We start from the raw sequence: 13,057 nt of genomic DNA, 5'->3' as shown, positions 1-13,057 counted from the left end.
CGCAAGTATTGTCAAGGGCTTAGGAATGGCTTTGGAGTCAGACTGGGCTAGATGTGACTTTGGCCAACTCACTGAACCTCCCTGAGGCGCAGTGTCCATGTTTGTTGAATGGCGATAACATGTAATTCACAGGGCTGTTGTTCAAGGATTAAATGAGATAATAGATGGACAGCGCCTGGCAGAAGCAAGCGCCCAGAAGCTGGTGGGTGTTGTTATACAGCTGGACTGAAACCCACGTCTCTAGACTCCTGTCTTCTTGCCTCAGGAGAGGTACCACCGCAAGTACCTGCAGAAGCCTATCAAGCGCTGCAGTGGCCTCATGGGCTTGAGCTGGAGTTTGAGGACCAGCCATCTCTTCCTCACCCCTTGCGGTTGGAGGAGTCAAGAGAAACGCCGCGGGGCAAAGGGAAACGAAGGGGTTAAGGCGTTGAGCTTGAGAAAGCTCAGAAAACTAAAGCGACCCCCCACTCCTCCAAGCCAGGCTAAGTAAGCCCCTCCCCTCCACCACCGGGGCGGTCGCCGCGCGCTCCCTCCCTCCGCCCCTTGCTTACAAGACCTAATGAGCTCCCCCGGGAGGCCGCGCAGCGAGCCAGGCCCGGAGCTAGTAGGCTGCGCCGCGCGCGCCGCGCCGGGGCGGGAGCCGGGCCTGGGCGGCGGGCAGGAGCTGGCGGGGGCGCACGGGCAGCGCTGCAGACAGCCCGGGAGCCGCGGTGATGGCGGTGCAGGCGGCGCTCCTCAGCACGCACCCTTTCGTGCCCTTCGGCTTCGGGGGCTCCCCGGACGGGCTAGGGGGCGCCTTCGGAGACCTGGACAAGGGCTGCTGTTTCGAGGACGATGAGACCGGGGCTCCGGCGGGTGCACTGCTGTCGGGAGTTGAAGGAGGGGACGTGCGCGAGGCCACCCGCGATCTACTCAGCTTCATTGACTCGGCGTCCAGCAACATCAAGCTGGCGCTGGACAAGCCGGGCAAGTCGAAGCGGAAGGTGAACCACCGCAAGTACCTGCAGAAGCAGATCAAGCGCTGCAGCGGCCTCATGGGCGCCGCGCCCCCCGGCCCACCCTCCCCGAGCGCCGCCGACACGCCAGCCAAACGGCCGCTGGCAGCCCCTAGCGCCCCGACAGTCGCGGCCCCGGCCCACGGCAAGGCTGCCCCTCGGCGGGAGGCGTCGCAGGCCGCGGCGGCCGCCAGCTTGCAAAGCCGAAGTCTGGCCGCGCTCTTCGACTCGCTGCGCCAAGTCCCCGGGGGTGCCGGGCCGGCGGGGGGTGCGGTGGCTGCGCCGGCGGCCGGGCTAGGAGGTGCGGGCACTGGGGGCGCCGGAGGGGACGCGGCAGGCCCCGCGGGGGCCACGGCGATCCCAGGGGCCAGGAAGGTCCCGCTGCGGGCACGCAATCTGCCTCCGTCCTTCTTCACGGAGCCGTCCCGGGCAGGCGGCGGCGGGTGTGGCCCGTCGGGGCCGGACGTGAGCTTGGGCGACCTGGAGAAGGGCGCGGAGGCAGTGGAGTTCTTCGAGCTGCTGGGGCCCGACTATGGCGCCGGCACCGAGGCGGCCGTCTTGCTGGCCGCCGAGCCTCTCGACATGTTCCCCGCCGGAGCCTCCGTACTGCGGGGACCCCCGGAGCTGGAGCCCGGCCTCTTTGAGCCGCCGCCGGCAGTGGTGGGAAACCTACTGTACCCCGAGCCCTGGAGCGTCCCGGGATGCCCCCCGACCAAAAAGTCCCCCCTAACTGCCCCCCGCGGCGGTTTGACCTTGAACGAGCCCTTGCGCCCCCTGTACCCCGCCGCTGCGGATTCTCCCGGCGGGGAGGACGGGCCGGGCCATTTGGCCTCTTTCTCCCCCTTCTTTCCAGACTGCGCCCTGCCCCCGCCGCCGCCGCCCCATCAGGTGTCCTACGATTACAGCGCGGGCTACAGCCGCACCGCCTATTCCAGCCTTTGGAGATCCGACGGGGTTTGGGAAGGGGCGCCGGGGGAGGAGGGGGCGCACCGGGACTAACCTCGAGGCACGCTTCCCTCTATTAGAGACGGCTGTGGAGAGCGCCGCGCCTCCGTGGGTTTCTCCTAAATCTAAAGAACGATGGGAAAATGCACGTGGAGATGAAACTGGATTTTTAAAAATTCAGTTAATAAAAGCAACTTCAGAAGAAAGAGATGAAGAGGAGTTGGGGATTGTTTAATCACAACCTTAAGTGTTAAAACAAAAACAAACAAATACGTTGGTAGGTTCTTACTGGACCAGAGGAGCCAAGAAACCCAGACGGTTTGGGGTATGGGGTGGGGACGGCAAAAGGGGTAATAGCCACCTGTCCCTTCTATTTTTCAGCGAAGGTCAGTGTATTTAGTGTAACTGCCCCTTCTAAACAGTGTCCTGGTCCCTCCCTTCCCTCTCCTTGAGTGCATTTTGAATTAAAGCCTATATTGAAAAGAATGGAGGTGAGACTTACTGATTTGGGTGTTTTGTTACAGGACGGTTTTCTGTCTGGTCGCTTAGCTTTGTTAGGTGAGTCTGTGGCTGAGGGAGGAGACCGGTGGTCCACTGCTGACCCCTGTGCTGGTCCTTGGGTAGGGTTCTCTTCTGTCACCCTTTAACTCTTTCTTCCTGCCCGCTTCCTGCTTCCATCTCCTTCCACCATTATCACAGTCCCAGTGCTTACTGTTCTTCTTTCTTTGCCTGGCCTCTCGTTACTGTATTTCTTTCGGCCGGCTTTTCTTGCACATCTCTTTCGTAGGAGACTTAAATTTGGCAAACTGGGTTCCATTTCTCTCCTGTCTTTTCCCCGTTTTCCAGCCACTTTGGGAGGGAGAGAATGGGCAAATTGTAACCTCTTTGTATCAAGTTTCCTGATCTGAGAGGGTGAAGAAGGTAATGTTCTTCTACTCGCTTCACAGCTGATTGGGAACCTCAGAGGGAAATAAATAAAATGTCCTGAGGCTGTGGCAGTGCTTGATTGGTTCTGCTGTGTATACATAAATGGTTTCTACACATGCAAACAGAGTTGTGAGTCCCATGCTTTTTTTTTTTTGGCCTATCTACTTGCCTGATGATTGCCCTTTCCCTTACAAGCTGTACATCCTCTTGACCATCCGTCCTTCTCTCCTTCCACAGCTCCCCCTCCACCTCTGTTGGTTTCTGCCTCCCTGTGTTTCCTCAGTCCTTATACCCACACCCTCCCCACGGAAGGGCGTAGAGAAAGGTGTGAAGTTTCCAAAGGAGCCTCTGTTCCATGAATAGTAGGTTTGATGAATGGAATCTGAAGGGGCTCTGCAGGGAGGAGTATGATCTGTTGTCCGAGGGAGATTTGGGGAAAAAGAAATATTTTTATCAGCCATGAATGTGGCAGAGAGGACACATGGTACCATCAGGATGGTTAAGGGGCAGGGGAGGAAAGACTGGTGGGAAGTGAGCAGCTGGAGGGAAAAGAGGAGCCCTTGGTGCTGCAGACCTGCCGGGAGAAAGGCATGAAGAGAGCAACGTCCAGAAAATCTGAGCGAGAGGCTGTCTACTGATGATGCTGCAAAAGAGAGCTGCTTGGCTTCAAGGCACCCAGGATTGATTGCAGGAATATCTGGATGTGAGTTAGTTGAAAACCGAGTGTTACCGCAATAGGTGTAAAAATCCAGATTCATGTTTGCACACATCAAAAGTATTGTGATACTTTTGAAAAAAGTGAGTATTAACCAATGGTAGATACAACTTTAAATGCTATCACTAAGTCATTTTCTTCTGAATAAAGCCTTTCTTAAGAAAGCACCACAGCAAATAGAGCAACGAGTACTGTTAATGATGAAAAGAACTTTTGCAACTCCAGAAAGCTAATGTCTATTGAATTTCTTCCAAAGTGGTTAAAGGTGATTAATTCCATTGTGCTAACAGAATATTACTTAATAACGATTTAATTTGTCTAAACTATTGTGAATACAATCCAGGATACACTTGCACGGTAGGAAAACATTAATAACCCTGTGACTGTTACTAAGACTATAGTGTCATTGTAATGTTTCTTTCTTAATTCTCCTCTCCTTTCTTACCTAGTGTAGTAAAACAGGTTATCTCTTTCCTACTGTTTTGCTTGCTATACTTTAATTAATAATAATATCAACATTGTGTGATTCCACATCCCAGGTATTTAAGCTAAACACTGACTCACTGAGCCTCTTAATATTGCCATGAGGTAGGTGCTTGATATGGTTTGGCTCTGTGTTGCTAGCCAAATATTTCTAATTGTGATCCCTACAAGTCGAGGGAGGTCCTGGTGGAAGGTGATTGGATCATGGGGGTGGTTTCCTCCATGCTGTTCTTGTGATAGTGAGGGAGTTCTCATGAGATCTGATTGTTATAAAGTATGACACTTCCTTGCTATCTCTCTCTCCTGCCCCCATGTAAGACGTGTCCTCCTGCTGCTTCACCTTCTGCCATTATTGTAAGTTTCATGAGGCCTCCCAGCCATGTGGAACTGTGAGTCAATTAAACCTCTTTCATTTATAAATTGCCCAGTCTCAGGTAGTATCTTTATAGCAGTGTGAGAACAGACTAATACAGTACTGTTATTATCCCTATTTGAAAACTGAGGCTCAGGTAAGATAAATAGCTTGTCAACAGCAAGTGGTGGATCCAAGATCCAGATATACAAGTGTCCTAATACCAAGACCTGCCTGTTACTTGCCAGGCTCTGCTGTGCTTTGTACATGTGTGTGGTTTCCAGTTCCTTGTGTTATGCTACTAGCAGGTTTTTTCAACCTCAGCACTATTGACATTTTGGGTGTCATAATTCTTTGCTGTGGGAGCTATCCTGTGCATTGTAGAATGTTTAGCAGCATCCCTGGCCTCTACCCACTCAAAGCCAGTAGCACTGCCTTAGTTGTGACAATAGAAAAATATCCCCATTACCTCATGTCTCCCTGGGAGGCAAAATTACTGCCAGTTGAGAACCACTATGCTAGAGAAATGTATATAGAAAGTGTCTGTGGGGTGTTTGGTGCTTTCATATACATTATTTCCTTTGTTTCCTACAGAGGCCTGTGCTTTGGTGTTATTATCTTCATTGTTATAGGTGACAAATAAGAAAGGCCAAGGGGAGGGGCTAAATCAACTTAGGTGCATCTCATCTCTGCTGTTACCAGCAGTGAACGAGTAACTTAACCAAATTGAAGCATGGTTTATGCATTGGAAAAATTGGATAACGATTGATCACAAAGCGTTATTGTGATTTGGCATAGGGTATATATAAATATCCTCTAAGAGGAAGGGGGCAGTACTTAGTAGCAGACAGCCAAGGTTTGGCATTATGTCAAGGTTCCAATCCATCCTGTTACTCAGGTCCCTATGTAGCCCTATTCCTCCCCACTTTGCCTTCCAGTCTGGGCACATAATGTGTCTGACCATGCCACTTACTGTAGTACAGTAAGTAGTGCCCATTAGTAATCATTTTGCCAAGGACTGAACTTATTGTTCCCTCTGTTATATCACTTTCTGCTGAAACCTGTTAGAATCTTTTTGTTTTTTTAAATCTCTTGCTTAGCCACATCCCTGCCCATCGAGAATTCTTTTTTTTTTTTTTAGACAGTGTCTCACTCTGTCACCCAGGCTAGAGTGCAGTGGCGTGATCTCAGCTCACTGCAACCTCCGCCTCCCAGGTTCAAGCAATTCTCCTGCCTCAGCCTCCTGAGTAGCTGGGATTACAGGCACCCGCTGCCACACCTGGCTAATTTTTGTATTTTTAGTAGAGACAGGGTTTCACCATGTTGGCCTGGCTGGTCTTGAACTCCTGACCTCAAGTGATTCACCCACCTCAGCCTCCCAAAGTGCTGGGATTGCAGGCATGAGCCACCACGCCCGGCCAAGAATTCTTTGTAAGTGCAATGGTAGTTATTTTTCAAGACTAGAAATATGCTATAATATGCATGGAGTTGTATGGCTTTGGACAGGCTGGGTATCCTAACCTGGTAATAATAATTATGCTTGCATGCCTCATAGTCATGAGGGTGTTCCTTGGTACATGGAATGTGTTTTAGTGTCTTCCTATAACCTCCTCATGTCCCAAACCTTTGCCCATCTCCATTCAAGCCTCCACCCTATCCCTTCTCTCACTCCCAGGTCCTGACAAGATGGAGACCATGTGTTGTGACACCCTTCCATTTCCCACCCCACTTTTCCACACAATTTCTCTCTTCAGCAAGCAGGACCTTCTCTTGCCCTCGTGGTTCAGGATCCTGCCCCTCCTGCCTCATGAGGACAAGGTGTTGCTCCATCTTCTCCTCCTTAGCCATATCTTCAGCCTCATCCTTCCTCCCCACTTTTTTCTCTCATGCTAGAAATAAACTTTTAGCATGATTTTTAAAAGAAAGAACAAAGAGGAATGAGTAAGTGAAAAGCTCTCTCAGCCCTGTATCCCTCCCTAGATATTTCTCCATCATCTTCTCATAAGAGTCAACTCTCTGAAAAAGAAGCTACATTTTTTGCTTCTACCTCACCTGCTACGTAAACCTTAACTATTTTGAGTCTTAGGGTGACCAACCATTCCAGTTTGCTTGAGACTGTTTCAGTTTTAGCGTTGAAGTTCCACATAACAAGAAATCCCTTAGTTCTAGGCAAATGTCATTTCTGCCTTACCGTTTCCCAGGAATTTCTCTCGTGGAAGCTTCAATTACAAAACATGGGGTCTTCAGACTTCAGGGTTTTGTTTGTTTGTTTGTTTGTTTGTTTTGAGACAGAGTCTCACTCTGTCGCCCAGGCTGGAGTGCAGTGGCGCGATCTCGACTCACTGCAAGCTCTGCCTCCTGAGTTCATGCCATTTTCCTGCCTCAGCCTCCCGAGTAGCTGGGACTACAGGCGCCCGCCACCACACCCGGCTAATTTCTTTTTGTATTTTTAGTAGAGACGGGGTTTCACTGTGTAAGCCAGGATGGCTACAATCTCCTGACCTTGTGATCCACCCGCCTCAGCCTGTAATCCCAAAGTGCTGGGATTACAGGCGTGAGCCACCGCGCCCGGCCAGACTTCAGTTTTTTTGACTTCTGTGCCACATTTAAACAGTTGGGCTCTGTCTCCCTGAAACTCTCCTCTTTGGGTTTTTGGTATCTCATTTGCTTTTGGTTTTCCTCATAACTTTCTGGCCGTGCCTTCTTCCTCATTGGTGTGAGCTTATGCATTGGTGTGAGCCAGGGTTCCCTCACTTGTGTCCTGTATTCTTTGCCCTCCATACATTCTTTCTGGGTGTTAGTGTCTTTTCCCAAGGGATTAGTTATTCTTAATGTTTCAGTGACCCTCAAATCTATACCTGCAACCTTGGCTTCTTTCTTCTGTCCCAGACCCATTACTTGCCTCTTTCCTAGATAGAGTCTCTTGGGGGCTCATAAACTCCTCAAACTTTGTGCCCAAAATCAAACACATGCACAAACTGACTAGCCACAGTCAACCTCCCCTTACTCTTTTAACCTGTCCCATCCTGTTCAAATAGTTACCAAGACCTATTTCATATTAGCTTCTATGCCAGTGTGTTTTAAATACTTTTATCCATGACCTTCAGAAAAACTTCACTGGACATTATGTGTCAATATATTCATAACCATATTTATATAAATCCATATTCAGACAAACATCCCCATATTGAATAGTGGAAATATTATAATCTATATTAATACTCAATTATGTTTTCATATATAATTGAAAATTTTTTACAGAGCCCAGATTCTTTCTAAGAAGCTGTATGTTACACTGATAGTTTCTTTTCCATTTGTTAATAAAACCTGGCTATTATTCATTAAGCTGATTTCATGGCTCACTGATAGGTTGGGTCTGCAGTTTGAAAGACACTGTTCTAAGCAACTCTCGTCTGTCTCCTCTACTCCTTTACAATGCCACTTCCTTAGTTTGGGCCTTCATTACCCCTCGCCTAATCTAGTACCATGATCACCTAATGACCTCCTTGTCTGTGGGCTCACAGTCCTCTCAACCATCCTTCCCATTGCTCGCTGAGGTAATATTTCTAAAAAGCAATTCTGGTGTCTTCACTTCTTTGCTTAAAATCCTTCAATGGCTTCCTGTTACTTCTAGGGTAAAGACTTTGCTTAGAAATGTGGCTTCGGCCAGCCTCTCTTTTCTCATTTACCACTCTCCTAATAGTACCTGTGTTCCAGAAATTTTGTACTAATTATTGGTGCTTTAATGCTCAATATCCATGTTACCTTCATAAATTCACTCCTGTTCTACTTATGCCTGGAATGCACTCCTTGACTTTCTCTGCTTGCTAATTTTTACTGAGCCTCTCATTCTTAGCCCAAATGTCACCTTCTTTTTTAAGTTCCCTGAATCAATTAAGCACCTTTACTTTGGAATCTTCTGTCATACTAAAAGACTCCAGGCTCTGAGAGCAGTTAATCACACTGTTATAGTAGCCATTTGTTATTCCTCTGCCTCCTTTACTCGCAGCAGGTACTTGCCTCTGCTTTCTTATCACTTTTTGGAATCTGGCAATAGTAGTGTGTAACCCATGATGACTGGATGAATTTTACGGAACTTTAGAATTAAATAAGGGAATTTCCACTCACCTTGTCACTTGAGCTTCATCCCAAATGTCAAATGGTCATATAATCATATGCTCCCATTTGTTAAGGACCTATTATACAAAGAGACCCCCTTTTGTGTGGGAACCTTAATTGCAGCAGGAATTATGTATATGGCAAAAATAACCATACCAGTATTTTTATCAAGCCAAAGGGCAGAATTATTTTTCTTGAAGCAGCACATGTTATGGAAAGCATAGATGATATTGGTGACATGCTTTGATCATTTGTTCTGCCCATAAAGTATGACCAGAATGTTTCTCTGTGAGATGAACCACTAGAAGCCCTTCCCTCAGTGAGTCTAAAATTGAGTTGGGCAGTTAAGATACAGATATATGAAATGTTCAGTGTCAATCAATATGGGAGTAAAGAAACAATATAATGCACTTTGGGAGGCCGAGGCAGGCGGATCACTTGAGATGAGGAGTTTGAGACCAGCCTGGCCAACATGGCGAAACCCTATCTCTACTAAAAATACAAAAATTAGCTGGGCATGGTGGCATGTACCTGTAATCGCGGCTACTTGAGAGGCTGAGGCATGAGAATCGCTTGAACCTGGGAGGCGGAGGTTGCAATGAATGCCACTGCACTCCAGCCTGGGTGACAGAGTGAGACTGTCTCAAAAAAAAAAAAAAAAAAAAGAAAAAAAAGAAACTAAAAGAAAATAATCTAAGAGATGTCACAAAACACTAGAGAGTCTAGAGAGTTTAATTGCTAAATGAATGGCATGGGCAGTTTTATTTCCATTTTCAAACGGTAATCCTAGAAACATTCTAAGTTGAAAAAAATAATATTTATTTTTCCATAGAATGTGATGACAGAGAGAATGAATGAATGAATATGTGGTTAGATTCCTGGCACAGGGCTCAAGATCCATTTATTGCCTCTAATAAATGTTGTGGGTTGAATTGTGGTCCCCCTCAAAAGATAGTTGAGGTCTTAACTCCCAGTATCTCAGAATGTGACCTTATTTGGAAATGGGGTCTTTACAGAGGTAATCAAGTTAAAATGAAGTCACTAGGGTGGGGGATAATCCAATATGATTGGCATCCTTATAAAAAGGGAAAATTTAGACCCATACACAAAGGGAAGACAGTGTGAGGACACACAAGGAGAAGACGGCCATGTGACTGGGGCAATGCATCTACAAGCTAAGGTATGGCCAGGATTGCCGGCGACCACCTGATGCTGGAAAAGCCAAGGAAGGAATCACCTCTAGAGCTCTCAGAGAACTGTTGGTCCTGCTGACACCTTGAGTTTGGACTTCTTGTCTCTAGACCTGTGAGACAACAAATTTATGGTATTTTAAGCCACTCAGTTTTTGTGTTCTTACAGCAGTCCTAGGCAATTAAAAATGCAGCAAATAATGAAGATCAACACAAATACAAATTAATCCTATTTTTTTGTGCCACACAAGGCTTCTTGTGCTTAAAAAGGACCTATGTAACCTAACCACATTTATTTTAGCGAATACTAGGAAAGGGGCTCGGTACAGATGTAACAAAACCTCTAAAAGCTGCCTGCAATTTGAGGGGTGGACTCTTGGCAGCAAGAATGCTGGAGAGCCAAATGAGCAATTCCATTCTTGCCCAGGCTTAGGTAATAATGAGGCACATCTGGCAGAGTTTGAGTGTAGCTACTTGTTAAGCTCTCTGAGGCTACTGTCGAACCTTATCACATCCAACTCCACTCAGCTGCAAATACTCAGCACCTGGCCAGTAAAAGCCTGTCCTAACAGTGCATGGGGAATCTGTTCCTCATTAAGAGGTGGGTCTAAAGGCTACCTTGGTATCCAGCAGTGGAGGGTGGGCGCTGGGGGGCGGGAAGCTGGCAAGCAACTGTGTGCTCGAGATGGTGCAATTTTCCCCTGTCCCCTTTATTTGTGCTGTGTATGACACGGCTGCTGCCCTAGTTTCCACTGAGGTTCGACTGAGTCTGGAGCTCTCCTGGGATGCTGGGCTCACTTATCTGGGGCCTGGAACCCTTCTTCTTCCCTAGGGTTCAAGCTTGTGAGTGCAGTCACTGTGTGCCTCCTGTTTACTATTGTACCCCCAGAGACTACTTGTGTCTGACATACAGGAACTAAAATATTTGTCATATGAATGGACAGTTGTCTTTGCTATCGGCAAGATCCTATCCTTTCTTGCTGCCAAATTCACTGTGAGCTCAGGATACTGCTTCAAGGGAATCAAACATGCCTTGGAACTAGAGTACTGCCTCTCATGTGATTCCCTTTCATGGAGTCCAAAAACTCTGAGTGCCTCGCCTGCCCCTCCTCTTTGCAAATGCATGTTCCAGTCCAGCTTAAAACAGGCCCAAGTCCCACTTGCCTCTAGGACCTCATGACTAATTAGCTTTTCAGGCTCCCAGCCTTAATCATATCTTTAGTCTTGTTTGGGTTTCTTTACAATATCCACCTCACAAAAGACCTCATCTTTTATTTCTCAGAAGGAGTATTTGTTAAAGTCAGAAATTGCTGGAATTGTTAAAAACACACAAAATTAGCTACATGAGTCATGGTTCTATTTGTTTGGCAACGGTATAAAAATAACTTTATTTTTCTCAAGATAGAAAATAGTAATAAAGAAATGTCAGCCTATCTTAATGGAAAGACCTCTCAACAAAACTAAATAATTTATGTGCTCACACGCCATTTCCATGACGCTTGTGTGGCCAAGGCTGCTGGTTTATGGCATGCAAAGTCAGAGTGCATTCTCTGGTGGGAGCAGGACTGGAAGAATGCATAGAATTTGGTGAACAACTTGGACAGAGGAGGCATTTCGGGTGAGGGAAACTGCCTGGGTGAGGGGATTCATTTACAAAACATTAATTGTTTATTCAAACAACTTTATCGAGCTTCTCTTTTGTGCCCATCATGCATAAGGTGTGAATATGCAGAGATGAACATAATACAGGTCCTAACTTCAGGTTAGGTCCCACCTAACTTTGTGGGACAGAGAGACAACCAACATATAATTATAGCACTGTGTGATAGGTGCTGGACCCAGGGCATAAATGAGGTCCTAGGGGAACAAGGAGAAGCTCATAACTCTGTGAGATGCTCCAATGAGTGATGTTATCGTTCTTTCATTTCACACTTTTTTATTAAGCCACCCCCTTAGGGCAGGTGTGGTGCTAAGTGCTGGGGATATCATGATTGGAAAGATGGGCAAGGAAATGGACATGGTGTGTGATAAAAGTACAAGAGAGTGGGCATATGTGCTATGGGGAAAGGACTAACAGGCATTTGCAGAAATTTGATGTGGTCCAGGGTTGGCAAATGTATGGCAGGAACCACTCCTTACTCCTGTAGTCATGCCAGACATTGTTAATTCAACAGGGCACTCTTGCCTTCAGAGCATGAATTCAGTTCTATTTACTACCATATGCCTAGGTTAAAACCCATTTTCCATCTGGCATTTATTTAGTCAGTGCCACAAAACAGATCCAATGCTTGAGGATTGACTCACATTGTCCAAATTCAGAAGAGATTACAGTTTATAAACTGTAAGTCCTCTTGCTAACATTCAGTGAGAGCATAATCAGTTTACTCCTGACCAGGAAAGACCTTAGGATCTACCTATACAGATGGTATGCAAATGAGAATAGCATGCAGTGAGCAGGGACTTGGAACAAGAGAGGTAGTATAACTTGTACAAACAACTCAACAATTTGGGGGCAGCAATGACTAGGTTTCTTTTACGTTCACACAACAGCTCAAGCACCTACCTGCCTTTTTTGTGTAGAGCCTTAGTATCTCTCCCTACAGTCTTCCCCTCTCCCCAGGGTGTGCCACAACCCTGGAGGTTTATCCAGTCCAACAGATAAGTCAAAACAGGGGACTCAGGCTGGCTTTGTTCTTCAAGTGAGTCTAGGACTGGGGTCGATAAATCTGCTACTATCATTGTTTGTCATTCACCAGAGGATTGTACAGATCATCACTGTGCAAGCGAGCATGGCCAAGGAGATGAGTGGAAACTGAAGTCCAGCTCATGCTTACTCTAGTGTCACCAAGCCATGCATCCAAGGAAGGGGAAGGCTTTTTGAAAACAAATTTGCACAAGGACACTACAAAGCTGGTGATGGCCCTGAGTCACCACTGAAAACTGGTCCTACCCAGAACAGATTTGGTGGTGCCAGCAGCTCCCATTTGCTGCAGAGGCCCCGTGTGCATTGTGGGGAGATGATCTCCTTTGAGGCTAGGCCCTAGGAACACTGGGTCAGGGCTGGTTTTGGCACCTGTGCCTCTGGGACCCAGCACCATCAGCACGTCTCTTCTTTTTCTGCGATATACTTGGGTCATCAGTTTTTTTCTTTTAAATCCTTTCCCTTGACTATGGGGCTCCTTGATTCTAAGGGAGGCCCTGTCAGTGTTCACAATTTATTTCCTGTTCTTTCCTATATGATTCTAGCTGGCAAATTTTCTCACTAAGCAAGAGCTCCCTACTGTCTAGTAGTGGCTGCTGCTGGTGGGTCCTGGCTACATTGGAAAAGAGG

At 47.1% G+C, this 13,057-nt stretch overlaps 1 protein-coding gene across 1 annotated transcript; it reads left to right on the top strand.

Moving 5' to 3' along the window:
- The first annotated feature begins 564 nt into the window (after positions 1-564).
- FAM181B (family with sequence similarity 181 member B) lies at positions 565-2,426 on the top strand. The gene has a single exon (XM_055283090.2). The coding sequence runs from the start codon at positions 714-716 to the stop codon at positions 1,992-1,994; it is 1,281 nt and encodes a 426-aa protein (XP_055139065.1). The 5' UTR covers positions 565-713; the 3' UTR covers positions 1,995-2,426.
- The last annotated feature ends 10,631 nt before the right edge of the window (positions 2,427-13,057 follow it).

This window comes from Symphalangus syndactylus, chromosome 6, assembly GCF_028878055.3.
Source record: "Symphalangus syndactylus isolate Jambi chromosome 6, NHGRI_mSymSyn1-v2.1_pri, whole genome shotgun sequence".
Classification (NCBI taxonomy): Eukaryota; Metazoa; Chordata; class Mammalia; order Primates; family Hylobatidae; genus Symphalangus; species Symphalangus syndactylus.
Note: the sequence above shows the minus strand (reverse complement) of the source record. Positions and strands in the feature narration are given on the sequence as shown.